Source organism: Mixophyes fleayi, chromosome 1 (genome assembly GCF_038048845.1).
Source record: "Mixophyes fleayi isolate aMixFle1 chromosome 1, aMixFle1.hap1, whole genome shotgun sequence".
NCBI classification, from domain to species: domain Eukaryota; kingdom Metazoa; phylum Chordata; class Amphibia; order Anura; family Limnodynastidae; genus Mixophyes; species Mixophyes fleayi.
Window position 1 is genome coordinate 358407826 of NC_134402.1, and position 21160 is coordinate 358428985.

Genomic DNA, 21160 nt, shown 5'->3' on the forward strand with positions numbered 1-21160 from the left:
CCTAAGGAGGATGGAGGTAGAGCCCATGCTATAGTGTGGAGTAGGAAAGGCTGGGGGAGGGTTACTTAGGGCAGCGATTGTACAGAACACAGAGGGAGAATATAGGCACCTAGAAAACAGGAGACCACAGAGATCATACTATGTCCAATGGGGCAAGCCACTCAGGTTGCTGCATTTTAGATTTTTATTCTACATTTATCATCAGGGGTACCAAGCAGCCCAATGTAAGCTAGAACACTTTTCTGCAATTCATATAGATTTGTGCAGTTGATTGAAACTACAAAATTGTTATAGGCTGGTTCTCTAAAATAAAAAATAAAAAACCAAAATACTTAAACTTTTTAAATACATCAGGAGGTAGATAGTCTGATAACATGGTACATTCACCGTTATCAATTAGATCCTGTGGAATCTGATTTTAAAGAGAGCCTCTCGCATACATACAGTGGAGGCATACATTGTGGACTGAACCAATATTTATGACAATGTAGAACATCAATTTACTAGGAATAAGAATTGCATAGATTTTAGTCACAGTACTTCAATGGCGTCATTGATTTCCAATCAGTCTAAAATGGGCGCCACCACATTGTGTTGACCACAGGGCCTTTTTAATAAACGTTAGAAAGATGCTAATGGAGGATGGAAGCCTTTCATACTTCAATGACAGGCTAACAAATAAACATACTATACATGTGACTCAAACAAAGTTCTTTATTAAGAAATAAAAAAGGCTGGTAAACATTAAGTGACAACTTTGGCATGTCCTAATTCTGATATTTTAAAGAGTGGTAATTATGCCTCCAAGGCCATAATAAAAACCAGTCACTCAATAATGTAATGCCATTGTAAAGTGCATTGGTGTGTCTTAACCAATCTTGCGTTATTTTTCTTTTACCATGCAAACACTACAGATGCAAATCCAACTTCATTGCTGTGGAAGACATGAGTAATACACCAATACAGATACAAGTTTCAGTAAATAGAACACAAGTTAAAATGATGGCTTTAATTTCAGTTAAAGAATACAGTACGGGGGAAAAATGCTTTAATTAAATATACATCAAACCAGTGATGCTGGCAAAGTCGAAGGAGTTCTTTCTAAGATTGATAATGGCTATACAAGTGTGGACATGACATTAAAAGAAAATCCCTTTAAAACAAGTTAAAAAAATGATAATGTTCACAGTGGTTTGTATAAACAAACAATATGCAAATGATAGCAGTGACATTCCTAGTCTCACCAGCCCATGAGTGTCCTCTTTAAGTACTAAAGTATTAAACGAGCATTTACAGTTAATGTGAATTGTACAAAGCTACATGAAATAAGGAGATTTGGAGTGTACAACACTGGCATAAAAAGGAAAATTCAGGAGCAAAAACATTATGTGCTTTCAGACCGAAAAGAAAGGAGAGCAGACAAAAATAGTGAGCGCTGTAGCAAGTACAATTACAAAAAAAAGTAATGGGGGAAAAAAAGCGCCACCAACATCAAGATGGATGGAGTGGACCAGTACGTTACACAATTTAAAATAAAAAATAAGAAGTGATTATATACTATTATACAAGTCTAAGCAGACTAGGTGAGGCTCATTTTTTTGCCTGCTTCGTGATCATGCCTCGTGGAGGTGTTACAGGTCTGCTTGCATTGGGCTTCTTTTTCTCTGCAGGTTTTAGAATCTGAGAAACACAGGAATATAAAGTTACTGTTACGTCAGGAATCCTCTTCAAACACTAAACACGTAAACTAGTTATAGAATCTAGCTCTCCAATAGAAAATTACTGAATTAGCCATTCACCCAAGGCAAGTATGGGTTATTGGTTGCTTCATCTTATTAGTATATTTAAAATTGACAGAGCTTTATTAGAGACCTGTACATTAACTTACCTAAAGAACCTTTTCTGGATGCACAAAGGCATTTTACATGAAGCAAAATAATTCACATATGAAGCCAGTCATTAATGTAAGCTGAATCTTAATACTTTTAGAAAGGGGGAAGAGGAAGCAGCCAAGGATACTTTAAAATATTTAAAGATCTATAATATTCTAAAAAGGGGAATTAAAAAAAATAAATAAATTGATTTTCTTATTCACAAGCTTTGTCTATTACCCTTAGTTAACATACCTGAAAGGAGCACATTAACGTTTCATCTACACTCATCATTGCTCCAGCATTGTCAAACTCTCCACAGTAGTTTGGTGCAGAGAAAAGTGTTACCAATTGCCGCTTGGCGAAAAATTCATATCCATCCTCAACCACCTGCAATAAAAATAAGTGATTCTCTATCAGAATAGGGATCAGACAGTTTAATTCTTAAGTTGTAGCTCTATGACTTATTAGAGACCCTATAAACAAGGTCACATTTCCAAAATATGAACATTTACAGCAACTGACAATTATTTTCTTTTCCCCTTCAAGTAAATGAAATGCTCAGGCTCAATATGAACCTCAGAACCCAGCTAAATAACCACTTTGGGAAGGCTGATGCAATATTAGAATGTTTACCACCAATCAACCAAGAGATACATTTGAGTAGGGTCATCCATAATTACACATCAAACCAGCACATAAATATTTACTGAAAAAATGTAAAGTCACAGCAGGGCCATCAATACACTCACATTTACACCTACATAGTAAGAGTTAATATGTACTTGTACTGTTGTAATGTGCATTTTTTTGCATGACTTGTCTGTAGCATTTTGTGGCATATTACAAAAAATGTGAAGGCCTTAGTTCAGATTTGCTGCTAAACTTCATTATATATAGAGTGTCACACACACAATAATGTGCCGATTAAATCACCAGCAACTCAACCAGAACAACTGGTTACATACACCCTACGTTTTAGGTACAGACTGACAAGCAATTTCCAATCAATCCATAAAATGTTCAAGGATTTATACTGGTCCTTGAACATTTTCAATATAAAATATTTTAAGCCATTATGGCGCCTGTGTGTCAGGAGACAAACCATGATATTTTCACACTTCAACATCTGTTGTAAGCAAATAAAAACAAGAATTCCACTCACAACTGTGCACAGAGCAGTAACGTATGAAAAAACAAAGCGTGTACAAAATGTCCCATTATGTTGTAGCAAACTAGTCCTATCTAAGCAGATAATATATAATAGACAAACACAAAGAAAAGGACAAACTCAAAATACCTGATGAGCTCGACAAATGAGATCCAAGTCGTGTTTATGAAGGAACTTTGCTACAACTTCTGCTCCAAAGGTGAAGGATACACCTCTATCATTTTCACCCCAACCTAAAACATCTTTATCAGGGTCAGACCAAAGCAAGTCACACAAGAGACCCTGGTCTGGTACATCAGTAGGACGCATAATTCTCCTGATTTGTTCCATTGATTGAAGGTCTGGAGATAAACCTGCACAAAAAGTCACTTGTAAGTTTTACAGGGTAAAAACTGACAAGACCAAGCCATCTGTGCTGGGGAAAGTGGGAGAGGATGAGGAGTTTGATTGCAAGAAACCTTTTTCCATACGTTACAGTAACAAATCTGTTAGACAAGACAGACAGGGGCACTAGCGGGGTAGCCAGCATCCTAATTCTAGGTGTCCAGACATTCTCCGTCATGGTTTGATTCAATAAAATGGATTGTTCCAAAGTTGTGGTGGTAGGTTGGACCTTAATGTGAGGTTTAAACTTAAGCACTTAAGATTTTTCAAATTCCCTGCAAACTTAGAATCACTTTAGTTTGAGGTAGCATTTTCCATGCTTGGAGAGTGGGTATGCGCCTAGAAGAGGAAGGACATACCAATGCAAACCACTATATGGTGCCCATGGCAAATGATCAGATTGTGATAAGCATTATGTAGAAAGTAAATTAAAAATCATAATCACTATCAGCTGTTTCAACATTGTAAAGAAAATGTTATATTATAATCACAACACTAAATATCAAGGGGTTTTCCCTTTTAAAATAGGTTATTGCAGTTTTGTTTTGGATGCATCTAGTGTGTTAGTGCCTCATGGTACAAGTCGTTGGTGCTATGTGCTCAGGGAGATAATATTCCTGGTAGTGGAACTTTAAGTGTCTACAGTGATTGGAAAGGGAAGATGTTAGGGCTGTGCTTTGTGGTCCCTTGTGCAACAAAACTTCATTTTATCCCACATGAAATATGGACAAGTTAGGCGTTTTTATACACTTGCCTCCATGACAGCAGAAAATCTTCTCATCTACTATCGCAGCTATGGGCAAGCAATTGAAGCAATCTGTAAATGTTTTCCATAACTTAATGTTATACCTTCTTTTACCTATAAAGAGAAAATACAAAAAAATGTTATAAATCGAGCAGTATTAGGATGCCTGCCTAACATTGTTTAAAGATATGCAGATTTATAAAAATAAAAAAAAAAAAATAGAGGAAACCATTTGCTTCCCTTCAATGATCAACTTTTTATGTAATGTAACAAAAGGCAAACAAAGTTACGCAACAAAATGTTGAGACTTCACTTACACCAACTTGTATTCATGTGTAAACCTTCCACATTCCCTAGTATTTCATTAGCATATGCTCCAGTGTCAGGAAATGGGTTGTACTCTTTATGCCAAAATGAAAAACTCTACAACCACTAGATAGTATTGCAGAACTTTTGTATAACAGCATTGATTAAATTCCAAATACCCAAATTAAATCCATTATACTCATATGAAAAGGGACAAATGACAAACCAGTATTATCATATTTTAGGATTAGGAGTTCTGTAAACAACTTTCAACATTTACTTAAAAAAATATTTTTTTTTACTTACATTCGTCATAAAAGCCATAGATTCTGTTAATGCTTGCACACTCATGATTGCCTCGTAGGAGGAAGAAATTTTCTGGATATTTTATTTTGTATGCCAAAAGGAGGCAAATTGTTTCTAAGGATTGCTTCCCTCGATCCACATAGTCACCAAGAAACAAATAATTGCTTTCAGGGGGGAAACCACCATATTCAAAGAGACGGAGCAGATCATAGTATTGTCCATGAATATCCCCTGCAAAGATAGATTTGTATAAAGTATTAAAACTCAACTGCAGTCTTTTGATGTCTATGTGCACACCAAGCAGACTCCTCTTTAGCACTAGAGTACAAATACTTAAAAATTAAATCACCATTTTATTTCCTTGATGGCTCCATGGAGGCCATAACATATGGATTTACTCAAGCAGCTGAGTAGAGAAAGGGTAAAAAACACCCTGGGAAGGTATATAAAGGTCACTCCCTTACACTTTGCTGTTAGAGAATTTTCTCAAGCTCTCCTAAAAACATTGGTGGCAATATTCTGGCAGGCTGACCTTCAAGGAAATAAATTGAAAGGATTCCTTTTTCATAACTCCACTGCATCTGAAAAGGGTGTGTAAACATAACCATAGCATTATTGGGGCAAACATGGAGGGGAAGGACTACAACGATACATAAAATCCCTATTTTTCCTTCTGAATTGACCTTCATTAGCAGATGTGGCATTCAGAAAACAACATCTGGCAAAGGGTATAAAGCAGTGAGCACCCTGCTGTCTTGCATAGTCCATGCCCAGACAGAATCCACTGCCCTTGTGGAATGTGCTTTTATTTCTAGCATCTCACATCCGTTCCTTGCAAGATGAGGAAGGAGGTTATTGTGCAGGCTTACAAGAGGCGGCTTAGATGGAGCTTGTACTTGATAGAGTCCTGCAGGCAAATTAAAAAAGAGTTGGTCTGTCAGTTACCTTTCCAGAACAAAAGCACACAATTTGCCCTGACAAGATCTAGGGTATGTTATTTATTTATATAACGCCAGCAAATTCCATGGTGCTTTGGGTTATTGTTTTTCTCTAGCATTAGTTGGGGATAAAAATTATAATTTTGTGACTGATCTAAAAAGAGAAAACTAATATAAGTAGGAATGCAAGATTGCTTGTAGTTACACTTTGTCCATATACAGGACTAGAAACAAAAGGTTGTATAGCTCTCCCAATTGACTGATCAAATGATTTATGTTTGCACCACAGAATGAACATTTCCCAAATCCTATAATATAGGAATTGTGTGACTTATCTTATCTGACTATTAAGTGGTTGCTGCTATCAAAGATAAGGGTCTTTGGGTTGGAATGTAGAATTAGCCTCTGCAAACCTGGTCAGAAGTTCATATGGGATCAAGATTTTGCTCCAGAAGCATTCCTGAGGCGGCACAGACAAAATGGACGCACAGCCAATATTTCTGTCTTTCGTTTCTTGATTTTCCGCAGCAAGCAGGCAATGAGGGGGAAAATAGGAAAGAAATACGCTAGTTGAAAGTTCTATTAAATTGATAGAGCATCTATTCTCTTTGTCCTGGTATCGTTGCGACAAGAATAGAACAGTCACCTTGGTGTTTGAGTATGTCGCCTTAAGGTCTATTTGAGGGAGCTCAAATATCTACTATCAATTGAAAAACACTTCGTGCAAAACCCATTCTCCAAATCAAGTTGGCATTGAACGTCTGCTATCCTCTTTGCCTGCAGTGTGTGAAATTACATTTTCTTCTGCTCCGTTCGTAACGGTTGACACTTCCATCAACATATTCTTGCCGCACCGAGGTAGTTTATAAAATTACTGTCCAGTTCTTGTTTATTAGGAGGGGTTGACTGAGCTAAATTGGAGGAAATACTCCCAATTTCTAAAATATTTGCCTGTAGAAATTTTTTGTTCTGAAGCCAGTCTCCTTGTACTATTTCTGTAAGATTCCAAAATTCACAGGCTTTGGAGCTGGAGTCTGGTAAGCACAGTCCGTTCTGGTTGCATTCCCTGACATTTTATTCTTTTATTTTGCCAACAGTCAAGGGATTTAATTGTGTTCTTTATCTGGTGTGGACCTAGGCAAGTTGGATTGCAATTTCACCAAAATTATCCAGTTGAAAATGTCATGCCAAGTAGCACATGAAAGAACACCTACGGTGGATGAAAAAACAAAACACATTCCTACAAGGCAAAGACAATACCTTTTTCTGAAGTTGATATAAGCTAGAAGTTGATTTTTCAGAACTCTTTGCTCTGCCAGACACTGTCCATCTATACTCCTAGGAACTGTAACTATTAACACCAGGAGACTTCACCATGTTGATGATCCAACAGATATTTTTGTAGAATCATTAACTGGATATTTTACCTTTTCTTAATTAAGGAAAGAAAAAAGGCTGTTTAAACGTAGTAGCACCAAATTGCTGAAAACACTGATTCCCTGGCCGAAACATTGCTTCTCTGAATTGCTGGCGTGAAGATGAAGGAATAGTTGCATCAAGTTTCAGTACTGAACACCATTTAGAAGCTTCTTTGCCCTGAAAGGGATATATGATCAATTCTTTTAAAAGTAAATTCAGTTTGATTATTTTGCTTCCATTCTTATTAATGATATCTTAACGAAATAAAAAAAAAAAAAAGCACTGCCGTTTCTAACCGTCAAATAAAAAGGAACCTGTAAAGAGGCTAAGACATCCATTATCTTCCATTTCCATAACCTGGGTTCTTCCAGTCTCATTGCTAGATGACCAATCAAATTCCATTAGAAAGTCCAGAGATCCACCTGCAATCCTAGCTTGCTCTTCATCCATACTTAAAACTTTGTCCCTGCTTGCATTCCAGGAAGTGCACTGCAGAAACCTTCTAGACTCCCGGGAACAGGTAAGCCATATGTAGAACACTAACATTCACAGTTTCCTTGCTCAGCTGAAACAGGAAGGACACAAACAGGGAGGAGTCACCTTATATACCTTCCAGGTGTGTCTCTAGCCTGTCTAAGATTTCCTCTGCTTCTTAGCAGAGTTCACTCCCCACAGCATTTACTACTTTGCTGGAGGCAGCAGGATAATGTCATTGTGCTGGTGGTGTATGATAGGGTCACAGGGGCAGAAGTAGGCCACTGTACTACAGGAGAGACGAGAAAAAAAAAAAAAGACCTACTGCAGGGGATTGAGTATTTGGTAGTCACCAACAGTAATAAGCTACAGAAAGTGGTTAAGTAGTCCAGAGTTGGGGTCTTTATAACCCCACAGCTTCCTGGCTTTAATAAACGTACGTGTATAATAGGATGCCATCAATGTGATGCTGTCAATTTGTAGAGATTGGGTTTCCATATTATGCATTTCATTTAGAAGTGATTATTATGAAAATCTTAATAGAATCCTTTTTTGCCGTTTTGGAACAGTGGATGGATGTAAAATCAGGAACCACAAAGTATATATTGCATTTACAAAAAAAACACACATTTACTTGTAATTCAGTGTCAATTACAACTAAAAAAAAAAGTAAAATAAAAAAGACTTTTGGACACTAAATTTTCTTTGCTGTGACAGGAGGTATAAGCATAATTAAGTTCTGAAAAAATCAGTCCACAGGAAAAAAAAATAGAATTTGTGTAAATAAATTACAGATATATCGATTTTAACTTTGCCAGCTTAAAAAAATCTCAATCGACAAAAGGGTGTTAATACACAGAAGTGTAACCAACTGTTAAAACATTTGTACATATCTTTATATACAGCATCTACCACAAATTCCTCAATAATCCAGGTAGCATAATTTATAGAACCAGTCTGAGTGATTTAGCTTCAGCTTGGCATTGTTAATGCAGGGTTACAGTCTGAACTTTAAAAGGCTCCCAAAAAATAAATCTATAAATTAAATATAATTTGTGGCCACCTGAATTACTCGCAGTGATTTGACTGCCTAAAAACACTATCAGAACAATTAGAATAAAGAGTAATTACACAATTAGAGCAACAAAATCTAAACACATTTTCTATATAGATTTATCTTTAGTTTACTTTGAAAAAAAACTGACTTGGAGTTCTTTTATATAGCTGTCAACATTCATTTAGGGCAGAGTTTCTCAAATCCAGTCCTCGGGACCCCCCTTAGCAGTACATGTCTTCCATATCTCCTTGCTGGAGCACAGGTGTATTCATTACCGACTGACAGTGTAGCAGGTGGTATAATTATTTCACTGGTCACAACCAATTACTAAATAACATACAGAATTATATTTCCATTTCACATTAAGATATAGAGATATCTATATATAAATTCCTCAAATGACCTTATTGGGATATTTATCAAATATTTTTGGGGGTACAAGACACCGGTACTTACCACATATTTTAAGAGGAGCTTCAAGTTCAAGTAAAATTGGTTGACTGAGGAAGATTTCTCGAGACTTCAAGCACAACCCTCTAATCTCATTCTCTTGAAGCTGGACATTTTTTCCAGGCTTTGATCCTCTTACTAGAAATGAAAGACAATTCAGTGAAACTTTCTGCCAACATACTGGATTTTACTTTAAACACAGGACACCTCAAGAACCTAATTTAGAGTTGAAGTAAATGCAGCTTGGCAAAACCACATTGAACTGCAAGCGGAATTTAAAATGTGTGGTTATTTTGAGTTGGGAAGGGGCACACATCCTAGATCAGCTACAAACTGCTGGGAAAAAAAGAAAAAAAAAAAAAAAAAAAAAAAAGGAAGAGCTGAACAATATTTGTGCGCTACATGAAAAGGCAAGCAGTATTTTCCAGCAAAGAAAAAATAAGAATTTAATTTGAACCCTTCAGCTGGATTTGCTCCTAATTTTAAGAGGCCCCAAGGGTGAGCGTTTAGAAGTCTATGAGGAGATAATCAATAAAGTAGCGTATTCATGTTTCAGTGTAATCAAACGTTACTCAAGTGTGAAATTGGCCACTACAATACATTTGCGCATTACCAGCTGACAAATGGAATCAATGTCAATTACAATCAGATCCATAAATGGTAAAGTTATCTTCACTTTAAAGCCTACAGCAGTGGTTCCCAAACTTTCAGTTCGTGGCACCCTTAGTCTCCATAATTTTTTCAAGGCACCCCTCCAAAATAATTACAGAGCTGTCCCGTTGTATAAGTAGTTGGGTCAAAATAACGTAATAAGTATTTAGGTCAGGACAGAAATACTTCATAAGTGGTTTGCAAAAACAATAAAAAGAAAAGAATATTTATATACTTTTTTCAATCATATTTCTGTCAAAGAATAATTTACAGCTAATATCAAGAGGAATAAGAACAAAATAAAACATCACTCTGCACCCCTTCATTTTTTCGCCCCTCCATTGCCGTTTCCTATCACCATTTCCCCTCCGTTTCTTTACTTACCATACTTGGCCTTCTGTCTTCTCACCAATCTGGTGGTGCCCGGGACAGCATCCTCCTCTCACCTGCCGCTCCTCACTGAATATGTCAGACGCAATGACGTCACGCCTGACATTCAGCGAAAAAACGAGGGAGGGAGGGGGGGGGGGGAGGCAAGGATGCTGGGTCCTGGGCGCTGCTGAATTGGTAGTTTGTTTAGTTTTTTTCCTGGCCACGGCACCCCTAATGACAGCGCTGCTGCACCACTGGGAGCCGTTGTGCACACTTTGGGAACCACTGGCCTACAGTATAATTTCAATGCCAAAGGAATAAGGAAAGATCTTTGTATTTTAGACAGTATAGTTAGTGCAAGAGAACAGGCAAGGGTGAGTTTCCAATAATAGTTAAATTGTAGAACAAGGGGACAACAAAGCCAGAGAAAATTGTCAAGAATTAAACTGTTTAACAACAAGAGCAATACTCCTTTGCATAAAAATTAGATGTTGGTTAAGGGCAGAGAATAAAGCAGTTCATATTCTGCAATATAGCAATGTAGAGAGCGACAATTATTCTATAGAAATGATAGGATTCAGTGTCCTCTCCAGAAAATTTTGCCACACGGGCGGCATTAAGTAACCGGGTAGGGGCAGTGTAACTCTTTGCAATAATATTGAAAAATTTTGGAGGTTATTGCCCACACCTGCTAACACTGGTCCGACTGGTGGTCAGTGGTGTAACACTGCTGACTGTAGTGCTAACAGTGCCTGTTCTAAAAGGTGAAAATGGTCTATTACACAGGTCTGCAAAATGTAAGATATTGAAAGCTTTTTCAATACTTTTATATTCTTAATTACACTCCTGTGTAAATCAAGAAAGTGTATAAAAAAAAAAAAATACCACATCACATTTACCTATAAGGGGGTTACATACATTTAAGAAAAAAGAAACTTAATTGTTCTTGACATTTGTGAAATATGAAGTGTAGATATCACTGTGTTTGTCTTAATTACAGAATAAAATCAAATAGAAACAAAACCATAATTATTGAAAAAAACGTTAATATCTTGTATTTTTGTCGTCTCTGTGTATCACCCAGCAGTAGTCAGCCATCATGCCGACGTCCCAACGACCCTGGTATCTTCTTTATATATCTTTAACGTCATGGTGAAACTGTTCACCCTGTTCTTCACTGTAGTCTCCAGGATTATTCAGGAAATGCTCAATATGGGAATTAAAAAAAAAATGTACCTTTAAACTCATATTGCAACCAAGGTTTCTGTAACTATTAAGCATTTCCCTGACCATTTCTTTGTAGTTTGTATCCTTGACATTGCCTAAAAATTTTGAAATCACTTGTTTGAACGAAGTCCACATCGTAAAATTCCACAATTCATCACATGTCCGAAATGTTCATCTTTTATTAACTGTATAATGTCAGGGCCTGTAAAAATGCCTTCCTTCAGTTTAACATCGGATATGTTAGGGAATTTGGTGCAAAGAGATTTGAAAGTTTCTCCATCTTTAGGCAGTGCTTTTACATATTGTTTTATCAGTCCTAATTTGATATGTAGAGGTGGAATAAAAACTTTATTTGGATCTACTAAACTGAATTTGATGACATTTTTTCCAATTTCTAAACTTTTGAGCTGGCCAATTGTTTTTTTGCCAATGTAAATTTTTAGCTCTGCTATCCCATTCACAGAGAAAACATGGGAATTTGGTGTAACCTTTAAGATCTCCACATATTAACCAGATGTGTCTTGCATATCCAATTAGTTCCAAAAGAGTTTTCAAATTTTCATGTTTCTTTAAGACAGACTGATGTGCGGATGGCATTGATGTGTATGTGTTGCCATTGTGCAATAAAACCACTTTTAAATTTATTTTTGAAGAATCTATGAATGTATATGTACTGTGTGTGTTCGTGTATGTGGTGGTAGGCAGGGGTTAAAAAGAGCCAGCACATGGCAAAACTGTGTTGCATCCGTTGTATTTGGTTCTACCTTCACCAGCTCACCTTGTAGTTGTGTGTGCAATGTTCCTTTAGACAGTATGGGATTTAGGCCCTTAGCAAATTTCAGCTACAGGCCCATGTGGGCCTTAATCTGGCCCTGGCCTGGAAGGTGTAGGGGGAAGGGGGGGTTTATGATGAGAACTGAATTGCAACCTTCTATACTACCAACTGAATTCACTTAAGACAATGTTTTATAATTAATATAGGCAGAATACATTATTTTAAAGAATATGAAAAAAAGACTTATTCATATATACAAGTTTTGCAGAAAAACGTAATGAGAAAATCGGAAGTCATTTTCGTGTTCAGAAGACAAAGTATAAAATTTGTTAAAAAAGCTTTTTCATCGCAGACCTGTGTTATTATAATAGGACTCAAGGTTGGACAGCAAGGTGGCAAGGCAAACCAGCTGGGAGGAGCACCCAGGAAATAGGCGTTTGGGAGAATACTGGGATTAGTGGGCATTGCAAAAAATGGGGTCAACAGCTATTGGTCTGTTTGTGGTCCCCTTGTGATTGCACTAAGTAGCCACAATGAAGTTGAAAGTGATCTTGCCACTCAATCAAGAAGCAGAATCATCACACCAAAGGCCACATAACTTATAAGCAAAAACATTCAAAATGTCTCGTGGCTCTAACTGCAGGTATTTGGGTAATTGTTAGGTTGTGTATTGCATACATATTTTAATTCTGAAACCTAGGAATGTCTAAGAGCAAAAGTTTACAAACAAGTTGGTATTTCAGAAACAAGCAATAAATTCTGTTCTTGTGAAACTATTGTCTGCTGTGACAAAGGTGATACAATAATGGGAAAATCAGCTTGTTGACATCAGCTGCCTCGAACAAACCTAACACTCAGAAAAAGGTGCTGGCGACAATGCATCTCCATCTCCACAATGGGGCATTACTGCAGCCAACTTTGCATTACCTGTGGAAAGTAGAGAACCCACAATGATAGTTATTACAGGCAAATAGAGTTAAAACTGAACTCTCTCCTTGAAGCCAGAACAGAAAACATTAGAGTAAAAGTTGGAGCAGTTGCATCCATTGAAGATTCCACTACCATTTATAAAGCTGAACTAAACCATTCCACTGAAGTGCTGAAATTTAAGCAAAAGGTGATGGACCTGAGAAAGTGGAGGGATACCATGAGGAGATTCTAAACTTCCATGTGTTTGCTACAAGTATATCATTAATTTGCTACAAGACCACCACTAATTTGCTTTAGAAAGTAGAATGTGCTCCATTGGTCTGCCTTAAAATAAGTGCCACACTGCTAAATTAGTGGTGGGATGGCTGAGGAGAGATTCAACATTGCAACTGCCTGGTTTGAGCAGGGGTAAGGCTGCCTGCACCTGTTTAGCTCACCAATAATTAGTCGCTATGACAGATCCCTCTAACTCCATTTTGCTCTCTAAAGATACCCTTGGGACAACTAGTTCAATCATGAACCTGGAGGGCCTATGTTAGAGGTCAACCACCCAACAATACCAATACCATCATTCTATGAGATACCAAAATCTTTCTGGAACAGGCATCATTTAAGGGATTGATCTCCTCTGTCCATGATAAAGTATATGTTCAGAGGCGACTGACCATCTTTATGGCGACATTTGATCTCCGCACTAGAGCAAATTTGCCTCAATTCCTTCTGATTGGAAAAGATAGGTCAACATGCAAACCAGAGTTTGAGGGATTGCTCACTACACCCAAGGGTAGCAACACCATCTTGTGTAGGATATCTTCAAGGCTTTCCTGCAGGATCTCAAGGACTGCTGATCGCAAGATTCTCTGGTGAGAATGAACAGAGTGAGCATGAAAGCTGTATGTTAGAAAAAATGTATAAGAACCCACACTATCTCTGCATAAAGGGGCCAGGGCAAGAAAAAAAAAAGAAGGTGTAGGCTATTCTCAAATGACATACAGTATGACTCAGGAAATAAGGCAGGTATTTTCCGCTCTCCTAATCCAAAATGAGACCTCAAGAAATGTTATTCCTGCAATAAGATCTAAAGAAGGGATACAAAATAAAAAGGGAGTGAGGCAGAGAATATTGATTAAAAACTCATCTGCTACATATACCCAGACCCAATTGGCAACATATTTAGAAAGAGCAATTAATTTTTGTCAATCATCTTAAAACAGGTCTTTCTGGATTACATTACTATGGAAGAAGTAGGATTAGATGGAACCAGATACAACTGCGAACAAAAGAAAAATAAAAAGTACAAAAATTATAATGAAATGTTAAGAAACAAAATCAAACAGACAACAGATCAAATATTGTTAGTCTGTGTCAGAGGACCCGATAAGTGTTCTATGAGGTAAGGACCTCACATATTTATAATATTATCCTACATCGGATCTGATTCAAGTTAAAAAAAAATAAAAAAAATAAAGAAAAGGATGCAGTATTGTTCCATTGAGGTGTGGATTTATATACAACCGGGCCAGTGATGTCCCATCACATTCATGCCTGCAAAGTCTGCCATGCTCTGTCTGCACTGTTAAAGCAGCATATCCCTACTGACATGGTAAGTATAACCACTCGGGGGGGGGGGGGGGTTAGAAGTGCCAGTAGGATTGCAGGATAGTATAGCATTACATTTGCATGTCTCATGAGAAAAATCAATACACAGCCAATGTCCTGCTATACTTACCAAATACTCAGACTCAATCTTGTTAAGGAGATTTCTATTTTAGAATTTTGTTCCTAATCTGGGTTAGCAATAATATTAGATTAATTTGTAGTTATGCTGTTAGATCATACAGTACAACATCCAAGTGCCCAAGATGCACTACTGCAGCTGTTTTCTGCATTTAAATATGGGTATAATTATATACAGACTAGGAACTTTAATATTTTTACATTAACACATCTGCCTTGTGTTCTTTTAAAACTTCTGTGTCTAGTTTATGCAGTGAAGTTGAATTGGAAACAAATAGTTGCCCAAACTGCTTTACATACTTCATAATTGCCCTACAGTTGACAGGCACAATATTTGGTAATTTTTACCCCCAACCAATTTGGAAATGGGTGGGGGTATTCGATTATTATTGTTCAGATCTTCAAATAAGTCATAAAAGATAGAGAACCCAATAAATAATTTTCATTTATCAAAATGATCCACATTACATTTGTGAAAGTATGAACCTATGCTTAAAGTTCCAACAGGTGTGACCATTCAGCAGCAATAAGTTCAATCAAATGTTTACAGTAATTCTTGATCAGTCCCACACATCAGCTTAGGAGGAAGCTTGGTCCATAGTTCCTTACAGAACTTCTTCAACTCATGGATGCTGGTGGACTTTCTTGCATGAACAAACCGCTTCAGGTCCTTCCACAACATTTTGATTAGATTAGGGTCTAGGCTTTGATTGAGCCATTCGAAAAAGGCAAAATTTCTTCTGCTGCAACCATTTTTTTGTAGACTGATCTACCATAGTTTCAGTTCACGTATGGATTCCCTGACATTCTCATGTAGAATTTACTGGTACAATCCACAATTCACTTTTCAATAATGGCAATCTGTCTGTCCAGTGCTAGCAAAACAGACCAAACCACGATACCACAATGTTTCACGGTTGGGATGAGGTTCTTATTGCAGGATTTGGTTCTCCTTACATAACATTTCTTACTTAAGGCAAAATGCCCTATTTTAGCATCTTTCGTCCATGAGAACATTATTCCAGCAGTCTGGGTTCATCCAGATGGTGTTCAGAAAACTTTAAAATTAGCAGAAATGTTGTTTTCTTTGAGTGTAGTGGATTCCACTTTGCTACCCCCCCCCCCCCCCTCCCATGCACACTATTCATATGCAGTGCTTGCCTGGTGGATAATTCATGAACACTGCCATTAACCAGTGCAAGTGAGGCCTGCAGATCCTTTGACGTTACCATAGAATTCTTTGTGATATCTCAGAACATTATATGCCTCACTCTGTGATTTTTGTTGGAAAACCACTCCTGGAGACAGTAACAATGGTGTTGAATTTTCATCATTTGTACACCATGTGGCTATCAGTAGATTAAATCCAAAATCTTCATATTGTTTTTTTTTTAACCTTTTCCAAGTTGATGAGCATTGACAACACTGAAGTCCTCAAATTTCAATCAAGGCATCACATGCATGCACAAGTCTGCATGGTGAAGACCAATCTTTGGTAGTGGAGACTCAGATTTAATTTTAAATAGGGCAAGGCCACCCAAAATCCCAGCCAATCATAATACCATTTATTTACACTCCTGGCTCAAATTATCTCCTTAACTGAACGGACAATCCTAGAGGTTCACATACTTTTTCTGACAAGAAAGCAATTTTGGCTCATTTTGATTAATGATTGTTTATTTGATTTGTTGGGTTCTATATGGTTTCAGAAGAACATCTGAACACATTTAAAAGGTCACAACTATGCCAAATTCAGAAAATTCTCAAGGGTTCACAAACTTTGCAGCACCACAATCAGTTAGGTGAAGGAGACAATAAAGATGTCAGACAAAAAGGGAAGCTGTAGCCCCAATATCAAAGTATGGAGCAAAATCCTAGAATCACAATCTCTATACTATATGCCAATGCATTTGCACAAGGCCAGTTTGAGGTAGTATCCTTTATATGGTAAGATGGAAGGCTGCAAAGGGTATACAAATTCAAAGGTTTTGGACTAGAGATGCACAAACTGTTGTGAAGTGTTGTGGTGGAAATGGCTCTTAAGAACTAAAGTTCTGACAAAACAGTAAAGTTTATTTCTTCTGTGTAAATGACTCAAAGCCTAAAGACAAGTATTTTAATAGCTTTGTACTATATGTATCACTATAGTAGCAGAGATCCAGCATTGTCGTCAAGAACGGTCACCTTCCATGCAAATGGTAAAGGAAGGACGACTGTGTGGGAGGTGAATTGTGCTGTAAGGTAGCACACCGAGAAGTCAAGACTTTGCAAAGTCTCAGCTTACTGCATCATATGCCATGGTAGCTTCAAAATACTTAGCATTAGGGGCTCTATTCAAAATTTAGAGCAACAGAATGCCACACAAGAAAATACTTCTAATCCTTCTGAACCAAAGAAAAGGAAACTACTAAGAAAATGGAGCACTGGTGTTATTGATCCTGGTGCCCGTCTGTTGTCCACACATGCAGCAGCATATAAGCATAGCAGAACAAACTAAGTGATAAATACTCAATTTCTGGTGTTTTTGTATGTGCTGCCTTTTACACTGCAGCTATGCTTATTTGAATGAGCCCCAAGTTACATTCAAGGTTATTTTCTTATGTTTATTTGTTGAATTTAATTAAAAACATTGCAATAATGCAAAACAATCGAGAAAATATATTCCTGTCAAATAACTCAGACAAATGCCACTCGCCATGCTGCATGTAAACTACCTGATCTGTTATACTAATACACAAACTATGAAAAGATGTGTTAAACAAACAGATTCAAGTACAATTATCTGTTCACAACGATTAACTGACCTTAATCCCAGTACACACATCTGGGACCAAAATATCAGCACTGGTATTGGAACAACTGAATACATTCAATATTAATTGTTACAATCTTCCAACAAACATTGTAATGACATTTGGAACTACTATTGCAATACAACTCTGCCTTAATTGCATTTGTACTTATTGAACTTTAGCAACGTATGCTTTGAGCTATTCAGAAACACACTATTTGCATTTAGCATTTTTTTTTTTTTTGTGTCAGAAACTTATATTACACGACTAAGAATATTGTATTACTGTTGGATTGCCATCTTTTCAATGTTGCTATTGTTTATATGCATGTCATTTCCAGACTTTGTTTTTACACACTACCATGAATACATTTGCACCAAGTCTCGTCTCTCAATCTTCGTTATATAAGTGTTACTCAATACCAAAGCATTCCCTACAATGCTTAATCACACCCTGCACCCTGGGAATCAATTCCAAAACGCCATTCGCCAAAGACTTTTTTTTAAAAAAAAAAAAAAAAATGCACAATGCCGAATAGAGCAATACACAAGAGTAGCTTTCAGGCTTCATCATATTATGAACACTTGCTCTTCAAAGATTTCAATCAAATCTGATGCCAAAGAAGTATCCATATGCTAATCATACATGGGGAACTAAGTATTTACTGTTTGGACACCCCCCTAACCCCATATCTTATTTTCTACATCATGGAACCAAGTTTATTCAGGAAATGTTACCTCTGATCAAAACAATTCTCTAATGTCAAACATTTTTAATTTCAATTAGACATAATGGATTACATAAGTATTCACTTATAAAAGCATAAATAATGTAGTTTCCTCCATCAGGGGCAATGCACGGACCACTTATGAAAGAAATATTTTAGGCTTACAGTCAGTAAGCCTAATGAAGAAAACAGCAGGGAGCCATTTCTGGTCAAAAATTGCTCACAGCAGAAGACATCTAGCAGTGAGATAGATAACAATATTTCCCGTCCCAGTTCTAAAGGTTAGAACATGACACTTTATACTGGACCAACTTTTACAGCAAAGGGAGCCCCTTTTTTTATCTTCTTTGTTTTGCAGGGGGACAGACGGGGTGGTTTAAAGTTGAAAAATAAAACCTAAATATTTTGGCAAATATAACCTACTATAAACATTTCTTTACATACACTTAACTAGAGTGTATATATAGCATTAGAAGGGAAGGAAGCAGCTCTAATAAGACCTCTGTCTACAGCCAACACCCTCCACAAAGTATCAACCCCAATATTATGTTTTAACTAAGTAGTGCAAACGTTTTCTGGTCAAAGCAGACAAAAAAAGTTAAGTTGGCAAGGCAAAGGGGACTGACCATGGTCAGAACTCAAGACCTGTGGCCTCTGAAGATGGAGCTTCAATAATTGGCAAGTTACAATTACAGAGACGTATAGACCAATGTTATGACAGCCATTCATGAGCCAATCAAACAATTTTGCTTGTGTCTTAAACAGAAGAGATTTGCAGTTGGGCCATACATTTGTGTCCAACAGAGTTTGGACGCAGAAAAAAAACAAACAGGGCTGCTATCCTGGGATATATTAACCGCCAACAGTCACCTACTCACGTGTGCTGACTATAAACTACGCATACTGGAAGAAAAAGGGGAGCAGTGGTGAAACTGCTGTGCTTCGCTCTTGTACTTGTGAAGCAGAGAGCTTTTTAAGAGAGGGGCGATTCGGCTCAGCAAGGCTGACTCTTCACTCGCCCTGAAAACTACTACAGATTCTGCCCTACAATGATAGATGGGCAGAGTGCTTATAATTAATATCAAAGTATTATGGCAGTCAAAGGTAGAAAAAAAACAAACCAAAACCTTACATTTCTTTTGAGAGTGCACACACACACACATCAAGTTTGTGGTTTTTCAAAGCAAAGTAGTAATTTAAAGAACCAACACCAATACATACATGCATTTACATCAAAACCAAATACCTACCAATATAAATAGTAAAAATAAAAATAATAAAACCCTGAACATGCCATTGCCTTTTCTTACACTATTTGCTCCGTCATGCTTTACTTTATGTATTTCTTTGCTGTATATTTTACACTTTCAGACATTTGCAAAATGTAAAAAGCCGTTATAAATATAAAACTAGTAAACCAGAAACTGACAAATGCAAAACATTTCATAGTACTTCCCACAGCAACTGCTTGCATGAAATGACATACTAATAAATATTGAAGTATTACATGTTTTATCAGTGTATGCTTACTGAGATCAGACTATTTGCAAGCCTTTCAGGTCAGTGACCAAATAGCATAGTATCATAGGTATTAAACATTGCATAAGCAAATTGATTACAGAAGTATCATGTAAGATATAGACGTTTAGCCATCATAGCTGAAACCACAGAAACATGGATATTGACCCTTCTTTTAACTGCTTAATAAACTGCTGCAGATAACATTAACCCCTAAATAATTGTTCCTTTAACACATGGGGAGTTGCTCAAACGTTTGACCAGTTGCTAAAATAAACTTTAATTCGATAAGAGTACTCAGTAATTCTCCACCGTGGTAGAACTGTAAGTACCAGCACTTCAGCTGCAAGGAATGCTGGGACCACCAGTTCCACAACAGCTGGAAAACCACAAACTGCCCAACCCTGCAACACCGCACAGGGTAACACAGAACATTAAACCACATGTGGCCTGGAAAAGATCCACTTCCTCTCAAACCAGGTTTTCCCAACGAGCGGGGCGGCTTGTGTCCTACCCCCAGCACAGACCCGGGCCTTCCCGGGGCGCTCACCTTCTAGCAGCCGCTGGATGATGCTGTCAATATTCAGTTTGTCGACATCTGCCATGACCTCGAACGTCAACGTGTGACACCGAGCCAGGTGCGGCAAGAACACAAGCAGGGAAAGGACAGTCCAAGTAATAAGGAACAGGCTACAGACTCGGTGTCTTGGAAGAAGCCTCTTCCTCTCTTCCGTTACAGGTTCCAAGATCAGCACAAAATGGCGCCACCTCCTCCTCTGCCGGCCGCGCACGGATCTCCCCACTGTAAGAGGAACTATTTAATACTGAGACGAGGGCACGTCATGTCAAAGTACAGCTCACGCTGGGTGTGCCTCCGCGTCGCTCGCACGCCAGGCTGCGTTATATGGGCGAGCACTATTTTATTAGCTGGCTCTTCTCAGTTTTATGTGTAAAACGCAATATGTGATCTTGTTACGTGTAAAAAGTGATGCAAAAGTAAAAATATTTTATGGAAAATGTCTGCTAATGTATACCGTGTTATGTATCTCTTTTTTATTTGTTTATTAATCATACCTTTTTTCTGTATAATCGTACTATAGTAATCAGCGTGATGCATATACTATACGGTGTTATTTTGTTGAGGATAACTTTCCTGTTTCTGTTTACCTCACAAGCCATTTAAGTCGATAATAAAGTTCTCTCTACATCCAAACTGTCTATCTTTGCAAACCATTTCCTCAGAGCAAAGCGGTTCCGTAACCACATTACTTCCTTTGCTCTCAGTCATAATATAGATTCGCAGTACTGCA

The 21160-nt window shown here is 37.5% G+C and overlaps 1 protein-coding gene across 1 annotated transcript; it reads right to left on the reverse strand.

Annotated features, from left to right (window-relative positions):
• Positions 1-696: 696 nt before the first annotated feature.
• PPP1CC (protein phosphatase 1 catalytic subunit gamma) lies at positions 697-20653 on the reverse strand. Its single transcript, XM_075178458.1, has 7 exons — positions 20401-20653; positions 9128-9259; positions 4784-5014; positions 4181-4285; positions 3172-3395; positions 2127-2261; positions 697-1680 (listed from the first exon to the last, which is right to left on the reverse strand). Exons 1-7 carry the CDS (start codon positions 20453-20455, stop codon positions 1591-1593), a joined length of 972 nt encoding a protein of 323 aa, XP_075034559.1. The 5' UTR covers positions 20456-20653; the 3' UTR covers positions 697-1590.
• Positions 20654-21160: the final 507 nt, after the last annotated feature.